The sequence below is a fragment of the Pelodiscus sinensis genome, chromosome 2 (assembly GCF_049634645.1).
Source record: "Pelodiscus sinensis isolate JC-2024 chromosome 2, ASM4963464v1, whole genome shotgun sequence".
NCBI classification, from domain to species: domain Eukaryota; kingdom Metazoa; phylum Chordata; order Testudines; family Trionychidae; genus Pelodiscus; species Pelodiscus sinensis.
This window is the reverse complement of record NC_134712.1, coordinates 12,431,123-12,447,620: the sequence shown is the minus strand read 5'-3', so window position 1 is coordinate 12,447,620 and position 16,498 is coordinate 12,431,123. Positions and strand designations below refer to the sequence as shown.

The window sequence follows — 16,498 nt, the reverse complement described above, 5'->3', positions numbered from 1 at the left end:
CCCTCAAATAGGAGAGATAGTGGGGCTGCTGCCATCAAAAAGAATGGAGATGACACTTCCAATTTTGTGTGGGGGGGGGGGGGTAAGAGGGAGGGCCATGTACATTTTCCCCAAGGCTAGCAACCATGACCTCTTTTCTGTCTGAGAGGCATCTGAAAGACATCTAGTCCTTTTTATCATGCCTTAACAAATGGTAACAGGAATTTGATGATATGCCCTGCTACCTTATTCAATCAATTTGGTACCTGCACAGATATGCTTTACGGGCTAAGTCCCAATCTCAAGATAAAATTCCCAATGGCTTCATTGGGACCAGGATTTTACTCCAAGTACATATATCTAAAAAAAAAAAAAAAAAGCTGTGTGTATGTGCCTATAAGTCACATATAAGTATGGTTAAGTAAATTGAATCAATTAATTCCAGATCCAAAACTGGACTAAACAAATAAAGTATTAGCCACATAATCATTTAAATAAATCTCACAATACCATAATAAAATAAACTACTGATAAGTAAAAGAAAAGAATATATCTCCATCCTTGAACTACAAATGACACCAGAATAATAAGAGCAACCAGTTTGTGGTTGGTTTCTTGCCTACAGTCTCCTTGTTTTGTTGCATGCGCTTTAGAAGGGTCAAGCAAAACAATTTGCTTTAAAGAAAAACCCTTAATCAGAATACACATAGCTTTATTTGTTTTCAAACTAGGGCGGGGCTACTCAACACACGGCCTGGGCTCATTTATTTGCGGCCCATGCTGCGGTTTGGGTTTACATGGGGCTCAACACGCAGCCCACGGGTGGGATCCTTTGAACATGGCCTCCACTGGGAACACGCTCCACAACAGCGAGGCGTCTCCCAGGCTGGGAGAGCACTGAAAGATTTAAGCGGATGGTCTGGCTGGAATAAACAGGTACAGGGTGTCGGCATTTCTAGTCTCCAGGGAGGAGGTGCTAGGAGCGCATGGGCACTGTGGGAAGTGCTGACCGCTAAGCCTTGTGGGCAGAGCCTGAGAGGTTCTGACTGGCTCACACTGGCTACGTTTGGGTCCAACGCCACGGCTTAAGCTTTGTATTCATGTCCGTCACTGTGAAAGCTATTTGCATATATATTTGCATGTATATGCAGCCACACTTAAGTTGTGACCCTCGGCATGTGCTGTGGGTATCACTGTGGCCTCCGGGGCTTCTAAAGTTGGGTAGCCCTGTCCTGGGGTTTAATCATGTGAACCTCATTGTTAATAATGAGAAGAAGGGGAAGGGGAAAATTGACACAGTCTTTCAAGCAAACCAGGGGTGCCACATTTACTTTTTAAATGTTGTGATATTAAGGGAGGAATCCCTAGAACTGAGACAATGATGGGAGGAGGGGAAGAGACAGCTCCACATTCAAGTACAATGGATATGTAAAAAAGTTTCTTTAGAAATCAGGTGCTTGCATTAACCCCTCATGGTGCAGAGAATGCAGTTTACACCTCCTGTGTGACAGCAGGGCCAGCTGCATCTAGAGATGGATTCCCTTCTGAGGTCAGAGGGTGTCTGCATTGCTATCATCCCTAGGGGTTGCACCAGGGAAGACCAGTCTTGACCTGTGGGGCCAGGGATCTACAGGAATCTTGCTAGCAGAGAAATGAGAGGAAGGAAGAAACAAAATAAAAGGGGGAAATGATTGAAAAGCCAATATTTTCTTAAGCTTTTTTTTTTTTTTAAAATCCAACTTGGGGGAAAAGCCAATACAATGGGAATACTGTGGCATGTATAGTTAGTTCCCAGTTAACAATACTATAAGGGGATTTTATACTAAAACTCAAGTGCTTATCATGCTAAATTAGAAAACAGCTAAGCATTCTGTCCCGTTTTGATTTAGGGCCACTCTAAGAACATAAGAACGGCCGTACTGGGTCAGAACAAAGGTCCATCTAGCCCAGTATCCTGTCTGCCGACAGTGGCCAGCATCAGGTGCCCCAGAGAGGGTGGACCGAAGACAATGATCAAGCGATTTGTCTCCTGCCATCCCTCTTCAGTCTCTGACAAACAGGTTCAGCAATAGTAGGGAGATTAATCTACCAAGTAGTTTTGGGATGGGAGGAAGAAGAAAAAAGATAATGGAACAACTTTCTCCTGTTATTTGTATTACCATAACAACTAAGAATCCCAGGTCACAGACTGGATTCTGTTGTGCTTTGTGCTGCACAAACACAGAACAAAAAGATAGTACTTGCCCCAGAGAGCTTACAAGTATTAGACAAGAGACTATAGATGGATTCAGACAGATTGAGGGTGGGAATATGAGGAAACAAGGCAATGCCGGTCAAGATGATAAACACTTAGCACTCCAGCAGCCTAAACCAGTGTCAAAATGTGTGAATGTATCAAAGCAAAGGAGAGTTTTAAGGAAAAACTTAAAGATAATGTGTTAGCCTAGACAGGACAGAAATTTAGATCTGTGACTTGTTAACATAGAGATGGTAGCTGAATTTGTTTGCAGTGAGAGTACTTGAGATAAGACGTACAGGGAGAAGGGAGGAGTGGGGGCAAAAGCAGAGCCTCATGGCTCCTCTCAGAAAGTTGGAGGAGGATGAAATGATCCTACAAAGGATTCACGGAAGAAGCAATTGGAGAGGTTAGAGACATGGAAGTCAAGGAACAAGATTTCAAGAATCACATGTCTGATACTACCCAAAGAGACTCACAAGTCAAGAAGGGATGAGGGTGGAGTACTGGTTCTGAGATTTGACTAGGAAAGAGGTCATTAGAGACTAGCACGTGCTGTTTCAGCAGATTGCAAGTGGTAGAAATTGTCTTGGAGAGGCTCTAGGAGAGAAATAGAAATTAGCTCAAGATAGTGGCAGTAAACAGCATGTTCAATGAGTTCAAAGATGCATGTGAAAAAGGAGATGGGGTGATAATAGAAGAGGCGGTCAAGTGTGGGTTTATTTAAGATGGGAGAAACTAAAGATTGTTGCTCTACTTTCCCATATTTTAGACCCAGGCATGAATCAGTATTTCAATAAAAGTAAACTGAAAAGCTGAACAAGAGAATCCACCAGCATTATATGAATAGTGAAATATCCTGAGCTGAAACTTGACATGGGGATAGAAACTTGAATAAGCTGTTGGATGAAAAACTGATGCAAAGAGAATTATTTGAATTTGGACTCAAGCAAGAAGTTGATTTATGGCTGTTTATGCACAAATCTGAACACATAAGAAAATCGCCACTTGAAAATAAGAACAGCGACACTGCGTCAGATCAGTGGTCCATCTAGCCTAGTATACTTTCTTCTGACATTGGCCAGTGCCAGATGTTTCAGAAGGAATGAGCAGAACAGGGCAATTTCAAGTGATCCATCCTCTGTTGTCCTCAGAAGTCCCAGCTTCTGGAAATTGGAGATTATGGGACAGCTGAAGGAAAGAGGTTGTGTCCCCAACCATATTGGCTAATAACCATTGATGAATCTATTTGTCTAATTCAGACTCAGCCTATGGCTCTAGAATTTGAACTCCAACCACTACGACCCATCTTCTGATAACAATCAAGACTGCATGGATATGTGCACATCCTGACATGGTGTGGCCAGAGGGACACTTCTTGAAAAAAGACCTTTATGCCCCTTTAAAAGTACACAAGATTACTGAATCTCTGCCTTAGAACACTTCAACTGAAAGCTTTGTTAGCCAAGACACTAAACAGGGACTCTTTATGCATAGTATACAAATGCCTGGACTTTTAAGGTGTATGCTTTGTAAATCTCCACTATAATGTGCGGAAATCTAGAGCTTTCGGGGACACCAGCACTTATGAAAGGATGATTTGGATAATGGAGTGGGGAATAAGCTTATAAAATTTGTATGTGACATGAATCTGAGATGGGCTACAACAATTTTGGAGGACATGATTCAAAATGGCCTTGACAAATTAAAGAACTCATCTGAAATCAACAAGAAGGATTTCAATAAAGACAAGTGCAGAGAAATTCACTTTGGAAATGAAAATCAAATGCACAACTACAAGATGGGGGAACAGCTGGCTATGTGGTAGTACTAATGAAAGGTATCGAGGAATGACATCACAAATTGAATATGAGATAATGTGATGCTATTGTAAAAAGTCAGATATTCTGGGTGTATTAAAAGGGGTTTCTCAACTATTTTTTTAAAATAAAGTACCCCTTTTAAAAATAAATTATAAGTACCCTCAGTACCTACAGTTTTCAGACACACAATTTTTTTTCTACCATTGTAACACATTTGTTTAAACAACTGAATCGTACTCGGGCGGGCGATAAAAAGTACAAACATAATAAAGCGCTGTAAAACTTAGAACAAAAAATCAGTTTTCTCCAAGGCCATGTCCAGACTCAGAGGTTTTTTCGGGAAAAGTAGCCTTTTCCCGAAAAAACTTCCCCTGCGTCCAGACTCAAGCCGCGTTCTTTCGAAATTATTTCGAAAGAATGCGGCTTTTCTTTCGATGGCGGTAAACCTCAATTTACGAGGAAGAACGCCTTCTTTCGAAAGTTCCTCTTTCGAAAGAAGGCGTTCTTCAATGTAAAGAGGCCGTCTTCGAAAGAGAGCATCCAGACTCACTGGGTGCTCTCTTTCGAAAAAGCGGATTTCTCTTTCGAAAGATCCGCCTGCAGTCTAGACGCGATCTTTCGAAAGAGGCTCTTTCGAAAGATGCTTTCGAAAGAGCCTCTTTCGAAAGAAGCCTGCAGTCTAGACATAGCCCAAATGTCAGTTGTGTTGATGTACCCCTTCGACATCTATCGAATACCCCTAAGGGTACTCGTACCACTAGTTGAGAAACACTCAGATAGAAGATGCAACTGTCCTGCTGTACTCAGCACTCATGAGGCCTCAGTTTGAGTACCAAGTCCAGTTCTTTGTGCCGCTTCTTAAGAAAAAAGTGGACAAATTGGAAAGAATCTGGAGGATTGTAACAAAAATTATAACTTAAAAAAAAAAACCTGTCCTATTAGTACTGTTTACAAAATAAGAATGTTTATGAGAAAAGACAGATACCATTCTTACTGGCCGCTATAAAGATAACCGTGATCAGCTGTTCTCCATGTCAGCTGACGGCAGGACAAGAAGTAATGGGTTTACTCTGCAGCAAGGGAGATTTAGCTTAGATATTATGAAAACCTTTGTAACTATCATGAAGAGGCTTCCAAGGGAGGTTGTGAAACGAGCTTTTTATGCAATAGATTGGACAAACACCTGTCAGGGATGGTTTACCTTAGTCACCACCTGGCTCCTGGCTCCATGTGGTTAGCCTTGCTGTTTTCCTCACCCCAAACAAGCTCCCTTCTCCATTCACATGCACATTCTTATCACAGGGTGGAATGCAGCTTGGAGCAAGTTAAAAGCAAAGCGGCTGAGAGTTACAAAGATTACAAAGTTGCAAAGCTCAACAATCTTACAAGTTGCAGAATTTAAAAGGCAAAGTAACTGAATGTTACAAAGAAACAATTATAAAGCTTCAAAGCTCAATGGTTACACAAAGGTACCTTGGAAAGCACAACTGACTGAGAACAATTTCCATCTTAATCATCTACAAATCATCAGTAATAAAGTGACATAGAAGACAACTACCCCCCTCCTCTGAAACAGTGTACACAGCAATGCAGTCAGCAGCAGATTCTGTCATTCTCTAAGGCATGTGTTGGAAGAACATTTTCAGAAAACGTATGTGTAAATCAAGTAATAGCTCGGACAGAGGCTTTATACAACAACTGGCAGGGGGCTGCTCTAGCCTGGCTGGGCCACTGGTTAACCATTTATTAAGAAGGGTGATGCTTACCATGTAATTGGTTAACCAGCTACCTGTTAACATCCCTAGTGACCATATCAATGTAGTATGGATTTTTAAAATGTAGATCTTTTTAGGATTCACATTGTCCTATACTAGTGTGCATTAATCCTAGTATATGAATAGCGTATTCTTGTACTTGTGTATACACTTTTAACACAAAAACATTGTGATTTTGCAAAAGTGAAAATTAAGTAAAACCCCTCTTTCTGGGGTTCAAGACTTGGATCTTTTTTTATTTCCACCTTTCAAACTTCTAGTTAAAAAATGGAATCAAATCAATGTTTTAGAAAACACAGAATTTGCTTTTATTGTTCTTAGAAAATGCTGATTTACTGGAATAATATTTCTTGGAAAAATAAACAATTCTAAGCCTCCCTCTTTTTCCAATCTATTTCTCTGTTTCACTACTGTCTCCCTATCCTCCCTTTAACAGCTCCATAACAACTCAAGCTCTGCACCACAAAGAAAGCTTCTCATCGGATCTTCTCCTGGATAATATTCTGATGGGAGCATTAATGCCGAAGTGGCTTGAAACTGACAAGACTGAGTGTCTGTTCCCTTAATGCTGTCAGAGCTGCAGAATAGAGTCTTGTCAATTTCAGATGCTATTGCTAATGCTCCACATTGACATCTTGGTTTCTTCTCGGGCATTTAAGAATGCATATTATATTTCCTGGTAGTGAGCTGTACATTTTCATAGCTGTCACACAATCAATTTTTCTCAGTGTAGATATCAACATTCTCCTACGCTTGATAATATTTTTACACTAGCTGTCAGTAAGGGTTGAACGAATGCAATTGAGGACCATAGGCACAACCCACATAGGCCCTTCAATGGCTTCAAACCTATGCCATAACCTCACCCTGTCATGGGCTGCTCTTTTGGGGGGCAGAGTTAAGCGGAATGGTACCAGTTCTCATCTTTAGGCCCTACAATTTCAGGCCTTCTGCTGGAATTAAGTTACACTTGGGTCACATTTTCTTTGTGACCATGAGGGTTGCGAATAAAACTTTCTAAATGAAAGCTTAAGATTTTGATTCAGTCATGTAACTCCAGGAGTCACATGTGGGGCTATACACCGCCTAGCCCATAAGAACAGCCATACTGGGCCAAACCAGTGGGTGACCCCTAGTTCGTGTGTTATGTGAAGGGATCAAGCATAAAAGACTGAGTGTTCCAACTTTTCTACTGGGAGAAGACAACCCAGGAAAGACAGTGGAAAGTAATAATGCTAGTATATAACAATGTGTGTGTGTGGGGGGGGGGAACCCCCTCTCCACCAGGTCCCAGCCCAGGGCCTTGTCAGTGGTGGGTTCATCCCACCATTAGCTCAATGGGGAATCCGCCCACCACATGCTGAGCTCTCGGGGATCCAACTCCCCACCCAGGCTACTTTCTACCCGGTTCACAGCAGGCGGTTTCCTCCTCCGTTCTTTCCAGGCTTAAGGCTTCTCCAGCCATTCCCTGCTGGCTGGTCTCTGTGGTTCGGTCCATCTGTATCCTTCCCTGCAGCAGCAGCTCCTTCTTTCTCGGTGGTCAGCCCTGCCTGAGCTGTTCCACTGGTCTTTATACCTGCCCTCCAGTTGGAGCATGGCCAGCAGGACTGTGGAGGTAGGGCTCTCTCAGACATGTAAGCCTGATTAACTCTGTCACCGTCCCACAATTGACACAAGAAAATCAAGGTCTTAAGACAGAGTGTGAAAGAAAATTTTCACAACTGGAGAACAGTTAGGAATTCAGAGCAATTATAAGCTGACAAACCATCAGGCTCAAGCCAGCTTTAAAACATTTTTTGCTGTTCAAGGCTTTTCTGTTGTCCATGGTAAGGCAAATAGCAGAGGACTCGGCAGAGTCTGGTTAATACTGTTTAGAATTTTTAAAATATCAAGAAAAATTGACTGGATTATAATCTTAAAAGCCATTCACTGGTGAGAAAATGAACAAGAGGCCAGATAATATTACATTAAATATACAGAATTATATATATTATCAGCAAAAGCTTATCAGCATTGATACTGGAAATAAAGAGTATTCTTATGGACAAGCAGTTAAATTGGTAGACAAACAAGTAGACTTCACAGTAAATCTAGGGAAAGATTTTGAATCTATAACACAAATTACTAAAAAACTGTGCAATCTCAGTTCAGGACACAATTGGTTCTTTATATTTCTAGGACAATGGAAATATTGAAAAAGATGCAAGAAAGTGGGAACAAAAGGATTCTAGAATTTGATACAGGATCAGTGCTTATGTTAACAGCTGTAAGGGCTAGTCAGCTTGAGTTACAAGCACCACTGCATTCCAGTTAAGTGGTTTTGTGTGTGGATAGGACTTGAGTTAGGGGCAACACTTGAGTTAGCAAATCAGTGAAGACCTGACCGGTGTTGGTCCTATAGTGCTTAAAGTGTGTGAAAAGAAGTCAATTAATAAAATAAAAAACAAAAAAAAAACCCTTATTTTTTATCACAAATATCAGTACAGCTAACTAACACAGGGGAATACAAAAGATGTTCCTTTCACAGCCATTTTACAAACAAACAAACAAACAAACAAACAAACAAACAAACAGGTGTCTAAGAGCTAATGCTACCTCAGCTTAATGCAAAATAAAGACATACTAAATACATTTACTAACCAACTACTTTCAGTTTTGTTCTAAAAACCCTGAAAGTAAGATTTTTCAACATCTTACATTGAAAAAGAGCTGGAACTTCACACAGGGAAAGTAATAAACAACTATTATGCACAAATATCCAACCATTATGCACACAGGAAAAAATTCCACCTACAGTAAAATATCGAAACCTCTAATTCTTATTCAAAAATTGGCCTTTACTGTATTCTCATTAAAAGAAAGAGAAGTTACCTTTGCGAAAAAAATACATAGTCCATGAAAAAAAAAAGAGAGAATAAAATGTATGTATTCTAAGAAACAGAGGAGCTCTTACCTGCTTTACCACTGTAACAGTTCCAGGTGCCATGGTAACTACAGAAGCAACAGCAGCAGCATCATGAGTCTCTGACCCCAACTCAATGATTTGCTGAAGGATGTTTACAGCTGTGGGGTCAAGTCTTTCACCTTATCAGAAAGACAATGGGCACAAGACAATTACAGCCAAGACAGCTCTAAGGCTACAGTGCACCAAAGTGCTCCAAAGCTCTTCTCTTTCTGGCCTCCCTCCGCCTCCACTTGCTATATATTATAACAGCTCGATAACATGACATTTTAATAGTGGATTCAGGGGAGAAAGTATTCACAAAATAAGTGTCCTCAGGAACAGGATGGACAAATTGAACTGCATAGTTCCTTGTTAACCATATCTGAAAGTGATCTAAAAGACCTTATTGACTGAATAATCAATAGGGAGAACATACAGCAGTAACTATAAACTACAAAGCTTTCTGACTCCAAATGAGTACTGCTCAGGGTTCAGCTTTAACAGAATTTGAACTTGTAAGTTATAGGCAGGATAGCTATTTTGTATACTGCTCGTCTACCATTGACATCTGCAGTGCCTCTCAACCTACAACAACCACCCTTGTAAGTAATGTGCTGCTGTAGGGGAAAATGAATTGTCATGCCTGGTTGCTCTATTTGTACAGCGGTTTTTGCCACACGTTTTCATTTTCTCAGTGTGAGCCTCTGCCAGAGGAATAGTCAGTTTACAAAAAAAAAAAAAAAAAAAAACCCTCAGATTATGCCCCTTTAGCATCATGAAGGGGACAGAACAAGACCACATCAAGTCAGTACAAAATTCCTTTTGTGAGGAGGAATTCCTATCTCTGCACCAGCTACCTACCTATCTGCATTTTAGGGAACGTCTACAATACTGGAAAGATCACTGTGGTGGTTGATCTTCCAATGTTCGATTTAGCGGATCTAGTAAAGACCTGCTAAATCAAACACTGAGGTTGCACCCGTTAGCATTGGAACTCTTCACAACAGTGAGGAGTACCAAGAGAGGTTGATGGGATTGTTTCTCCAGTTGATTTTCCAGAGTCAGGACAGAGCCCTAACTCAGCTTAAGGTACGTCGACTCCAGCTATGTTATTTATGTAGCTAGAATTACGTACCTTAAGCTGATCTTCCTCCATAGTGTAGACCTGCCTTTAGAATTCTCTGGAAGGAAAGAACGGGACAGACTATGTTATGCTGATACTCAGTCTGCATATGTTAGAGCATCCACTAGGCTGCTGTAATTCATTCAAGGGCAGGGGCAGATCAGCTCACAACATAAAGGGGGCTGTAACTAAGTCCCTGACTCCAAACTCCACTTAGGAGAGAACATGATCAATATAACTTAGTTCCAAATATGAAGAAGTTGACATGCTGTTATTTGTATTATTCAGTATTTTATTGAGGGAAGTGAAAATTATTTCACCTTATTTTAATTTGTTTTTAATTTGTTCTAGATTGTGACTGTGTAACAAGATGATGGATAAGATCTTACTTCTCTTCAAGTTTTTCCAAAGGAAATACGTCAAACAAATATTTTGAACAAAGTTTGAATCACTAATCTAACAAAATGTGTTTTGAAAGCTTTATACTTAAACTTAAACCATGTTGAGCTTATTTGAAATTTAAAGGTATACATGAATAAGCAAAGATTCACAACGTATTCCTCTGACTCATTCAGAATTCTCACTGGGGAAAAATAAATTGTCGGTAGCACATCCTGATTTAATGTGTTTGAAAATTCCATTTTGCTACCAATTTAACATATTTAACAAACAAAATATGTTACCCAAACCTATAATCTCTCCAAGTTCAGGTCAGCAATGTACATTTCAAGAATGATTTATACGACCTCATTGCAATAGATCCTCTGCAAAAATGGGATCTTGTGATAAGTACTCTGATAAGCAGCGTCACAGAGACCGTTGTTTATCTTCTCATTGAACACATACCCACAGACCCAGCTCTGCCATTTTAGTACTTTTGGAAGCTTCAAACTTTCCCTTTTTCCTCCTGATTTTTCATTTGGCAAACATTAATTAGTGCTCCCCTGGTTTTTTTTTCCAAACACAAACCAATACAGCTCTGGCAGGGTTACTTTAGGGTTACTATATCTGAACTTTCAAAAAAGAGGACACTCCTCAGAGGGAGTGTGTCTGTATCGGTATCTACCAACTCACGTTGTATTAATATTATATATATTATATGACACATTAATACAATACAATGTGAGTTGGTTCCTTGTTTGTGTATCATCATAATTAAGAGAGAATATGTATGATAGGTCAAATATTCACCTGTAGGTCCTCTGCTGGCTGGTTGACTCTAGCACAGGGGTGGGGAATTATTTTTGACAGGAGGCCACTCCAAGATTTTGGAAAGTGGTTGAGGGCCTCACTCTTTCAGGATATTAATGGAGGAGATGCAGGGTCTGGGATGGAGATTGGGTGCAGAAGGGAGTTTGGGGTGAGGGACTGGGGTGCAGGAGGGAGACTGGAGTCTGGGAGGGAGTTGGGATGAAGCAGGCAGTTTTGACCTAGGGCAGGGGACTGGAATCCAGGGGTTTGGAATGTGACCTAGGGTAGGAGGGGATTGTGATCTGGTGCAGGGGATTGGGGTTCCAGATCTGGGAGGGGGTATGGGTGTAAGAGAGGGACAGAGAATTTGGGTATGTTGAGTGGGGGAGGGGAGCAGAGAGTTGGGGCAGGAAAAGGCTGGGGTGCCAGAAGCAGGCTGTGGCCAAGAGTCTTACTTGCCAGCTGCCAAACTAGCATATCTGCCTGCAGAGTTTAAAATGTTTCCCAGCCAGCCTGCTTGCCTGGCCACGTGCTTCATGAATAACTGAGCCGAGGAAAGGGGGTGAGATTCTTCTTGGCTGTCTGTTACTCCAACAAGCAGCTCGCATTGGCTGGTTTCTGCCAGAAACTGGCCAATGGGAATGTGCTGGGGGTGGGGTGGCTCCTAAAACTTCCTCCCTCCCCTCCAGTTTCAAAAACAGAAATAGAGCCCTGCAGCCGCTTTTCTGTATGGTGTGCGGAGCAAGCTGGGGAGCCTGCCTGGAGTTCCCCACTGTCTCCACGGACTGGATCTGGTGGCTGAGTGGGCCAGTTCTGGCCCGCGAGCCGTATTTTGCTTATGCCTGCTCTAGCAGCAAGGCAAAAAATGTCATCTAGAGGATTATAATTAAACATTCAACATTTATTCTGCCATGATATTTGTTTCTGCCATGATATTTTCAATAATTCATAAAGAACATTCTACAAATACCATAGTAAGGTCAAATCACTGCTGTAATAAATGTTGATGATTTATTGATGACCGCGGTATACATAGGTGTGTGCACGTTGGTTTGGGTGTGCAGTGCTATTATTTATAATTTCTATCAACAGTAAGATGGATGAAAAATGAAAAAAAAAATTGGTCAACATGTCTAATCAGTTTCTAACAGCTTTATGGAAGACCACACTGTGGTCCCAGACACTTGATCTTGTCCTTTTAAAATCATGGTGTATGACGTTACAAGGAAATGTTTACATCTCTTTGCATGGTAGTGAAGTACTAATACTGTAAACTACTTTAGTAAAAGCAAAACAGAAGAATAAATATTTCCTTGCAAGGGCTGGCAATTCTAATGAAAAGATGATCTAGATTACCATTTTCACCGAAAAATATCCCTTACCATTCTCTGAGGTATATCGCAGATCCTGTAATGCAGCTACAGCAGCTTGAGTTCCTTGAACATCTTCAGTGTCTGTGATGTGCAGATACTGGGTGGACGATTCCTCAGAAATTTCAGTTGTTAGCTAAAAAAGAGGTCAATATCATTTTATGCTCTTTACAAGACTCTCAACGTCATTTCTTGTAAGGATGTCCTCTGGGGAGAACAGGTCACATTTATGGTCACCAACACTCCCTGATATGATCTGCCCCAATCAACCAATTGTCCAGATAGAGCAAAACATTTATATCTAGAAGACACTGGGGAATGGCAACTATTGCCAAAACATTTAAGAATACTCTGCGGGCAGAAAGTAGGCTGAAAGGAAGCCCCTGGTATTGGTAGTGTGAATTCTGTGCCACTGAACATGCAGACTTGGAAGAGAAATTAATATTTCACACACACCCCTCCCACCCGCTCAGATATGGGCTGAGTGCTGCTGGCCACCAATAGGGGGCCGCTAGACCCAAGAAAGTGCAGCTCACAAACATAAGGCACTACTAGAGAGGAGTGGGAGGGAACTAGAGATTTCCTGGGAGCTGCAGTACTCAGCATGCCCCAAAGGAGGAAGCAGCATGCAGGAAACTCCATATAAGCCCAGGACCCAACACCAGATTGTGTCTCCTTCCCAGTCTTGGGCTTTCCTTTTGGGAAAATGTGTGTGTGTTTGTATTGTTTCAGACATAATTGCTTGACAGGTACTCAGGTACTTTAACATAAATTAGCAAAATAACTGAAACTGACATACTGTGTTATTTTGACAAATATGCAGAATTCCTAGTGTGTGCAGAATTTTTTTTTTTTTAAGCAAAGAATTCCCCCAGAAGTAACTGTGTGCTTTCAAGCCAAAGATAATGGAGAGAAGACAACTTTCCACTCGGTAAGGAAGTTCGTAATGGAGTTTTCAGATATATTTGATTTCATGCCTTGTATTTTCTCTCTAAAGATTTTTAAAATTTTCGGGCAAAGATACAGCAATTATATTTTTACCTCCCACTTTGCTTCTCCATCATGTTCCACCAATTTCAGGCCATGCTTGTTCTTAAGATGTCTGTTGAATTCCCATTTTGTACCGTACACAAAACTACAAACTGGACACTTAATGCCACCTGTGGGGGGGAAGAAAATATGTTGGGTATAATTTCTCCTCATTCAATGATCCCAGAGATATCCTCTTACTACCATTACACTTTTGGGATTCAAGAAAGCCATACGGGCCTATTTAAGTTTGTCTCCTTTTCTGTCAACTTAAGCTGCAATATCTCATAAGACTGCTTTCTCCATGTATTGAACACTTCCTGTGTTAAATATAATCAGACAAGTGGAAAAACACAGGGTGTGTCTAGACTGCAGAGGTTTTTTTTTTTAGAAAAAAGTGGCCTTTTTCGAAAAAAACTTCCCCTGCATCTAGATTACTGCTGCGTTCTTTCAAAAGTAAATCGAAAGAACGCAGTTTTTTCGACCGCAGAAAACCTCGTTTTACGATGAAGAACACCTTTTTTCGAAAATGCTCCTTTGAAAACAGGCACTATGTAATGCAAACTGTGCTTTTTTGAAAGACAGCATCCAGACTGCCTGGGTGCTCTCTTTCGAAAAAGCGGCTTGCTTTTCCGAAAGTACTGGTTGTAGTCTAGATGCTCTTTTTCGAAAGAGGCTTGCAGTCTAGACGTAGCCTCAGTGAGATAGTTTGTGTACTGGTGAGGGGCAGGTTAGTTCTAGCATAGAATGTAAAGAAATGATTTAATAAGCAAAGACGTATGGTTTTTGTTTGCTGCACAGATGGAAAGCCCTCTGGAAGATGGTGAGCACACATATGAGAGATGAATCTCTCCACTGAAGAGAACTATACTGATCCTGACCTTCAAACCCTGCTGCTGGGTCAAAAAAATTACTACAGACTTAAAGGAAAAGTTAACAGATTCACATCCAAAACTCCTCCAAGTGGGGGGGTATCCATATTCTGAATTGTGAGTTAAGCCCCTCTCTCATATAAAAGCTTGGATAAGAATCACAATATTTAAAGAGAGGGAAAGGCTCTTAGATCATATCTTCCCCATCTTTTCAAATCAAAATCATGCCTCTGGAGACCATTTTTAAAAACTCATTAACATGGTGATTGAGCACCTCCTCATTCCCATTATGTATAATCCCAGCAGATAAAATAGACTTGGATGGTAAAACCAACATCTTTAGGTCTGGAGCCATTGCAGCCTTTGTCTCTGAATTTTGTATCCCCTTTTCCTTATACAGCCCCTGTTTGTTGGTCCTCGAAGTATGAAGCAAGGCCTTTAGTGGGGTGAAATGCTTTAATGAGTCGTGAAGTTCTCTGCCAAGTAGATGTTTGATCATTTAAAAAAAATAATCCTGGCAATGCTATAAATGTTCCCAAAGTTCGGCCCATATTTTGTTAATTAAGAAAACCCCAAAACCCTCCTTTAAAGCTGTTCTTCAGCATTGTCAGATTTCACAGCAGTACCTCCAATAAGATTATTCATTTTTCTGGGACTTCTGCAATACCAAGGTAAAACAAGGAGACCTCACAAAGTAAACTGCATTTTAACCTGAATATATTTGCTTCTGAGAGTTTGAACATTTTTAAAGTTTGCATGTAGGTATCTTTTCATTTTGATCTTTAAATGGATATATAGTACATTATTTATAATCTGTCCTCACATCAGCACAACTAAAACACAGTATGACAATCATACAATTCTGATTTCTACATTAGATTTAAACAACTTTTTGTTTTTTTTTCTTATGAAAGTAATTTGGTCAAATATGAGAACTCAGATGCATGTAATTATGCAAACAATTATTTGTTGTCTCTGGATTTATTTTCAGTCACTAAACCACAACACAAATAGATTGAATACTACAGTGTATTGTATCAGGTGACCAGACTACACTAAATTAAATAAATATAAATATTCGGGGAGCTCCTGGTGCCTTCTTAAGTAATATACTGCCAGATGGCCTTCTAGACGTCATCATCCATTAACCTAGCAAACGATGGCTCCTGCTAGCGCTATCTAATTAAATGCTTGATGCGTATTCTGGTAGGCTGATTTCAAGTCAAGCACACATTGAACACAGTCTTGCATGAATAAAGTGATTAGATAGAGCATTCATCTTACAGAAATGGAAAGCCAGCATATGGTATTCTGCAAATGGGATGAAATTAAACTTTATATTTTGATAAAATAGAAGAAAATTTAGCCTAGCTGCTAGAGTCTTTTACTGACTCTTATTAATCCTCAAGGATGTTCTAATCTAAACAACGCTTAGTTCTGCAAAGAGTTCTGGGGACTAGAGCAGATGAAGTGTCAAGGTCCCTTACAGTCCTACAATCCTATACCACTCTTTCCCTCTTCCTGGCTATTATAATCTTTATCAAAATTTGCTGTCACAGCAGAGGATGTCTTTATAACTAAAGTGAAATTGTTTCTCTGTTAATGGGCATTACAGGCAGTCCCCGGGTTACGTACAAGATAGGGACTGTAGGTTTGTTCTTAAGTTGAATCTGTATGTAAATCAGAACTGGCGTCAGCCGCTGCTGAAACTGATCAGTTTCAACCTCAGCTGAATCTGGATGCCAGTTCTGACTTACATACAGATTCAACTTAAGAAACCCGGGCGTCACCAAGTCAGCTGCTTCTGAAACTGATCAGCGGCTGATTCCAGGAAGCCCGGGGCAGAGCAACTCTGCCTTGGGCTTCCTGTAGTCAGCCGCTGGTCAGTTTCAGCAGCGGCTGACTTGGGGACGCCTGGGGCAGATCAGCTGGGGTGCTGCTGGGTTGCTCCAGTAGCGCGGCTCCTCGGCGCTACTGGAGCAACCCAGCAGCACCCCAGCTGCTCTGCCCCAGGCGTCCCCAAGTCAGCCGCTGCTGAAACTGACCAGCAGCAGCTGAATTAGGACGCCTGGGGCAGAGCAGCTGGGGTGCTGCCGGGTTGGTCCAGAGCGGCGCTGCGGGACCAACCCGGCAGCCCCCAGCTGCTCTACCCCAGG

General features: G+C 41.1%; 1 protein-coding gene across 9 annotated transcripts in view; it reads right to left on the bottom strand.

The window, feature by feature from the left end:
* The window catches only part of ZFAT (zinc finger and AT-hook domain containing), a 270,939-nt gene that overhangs the window by 31,738 nt on the left and 222,703 nt on the right, over positions 1 to 16,498 (bottom strand). For 8 of the 9 annotated variants that reach the window (XR_012901195.1, XM_075920086.1, XM_075920084.1 and 5 more), the window contains 3 exons: positions 13,483 to 13,601; positions 12,454 to 12,577; positions 8,767 to 8,897 (listed from right to left, as the gene is read on the bottom strand). Coding sequence is in view for 8 of the 9 variants with exons in the window: in XM_075920086.1 (XP_075776201.1) it covers positions 8,767 to 8,897; positions 12,454 to 12,577; positions 13,483 to 13,601 (374 nt within the window). In the remaining variant the exon portion in view is untranslated. Of the gene's footprint in view, positions 1 to 8,764; positions 8,898 to 9,892; positions 9,939 to 12,453; positions 12,578 to 13,482; positions 13,602 to 16,498 lie in introns of those variants that run through there. The other variant, XM_075920090.1, reaches the window with a different exon arrangement.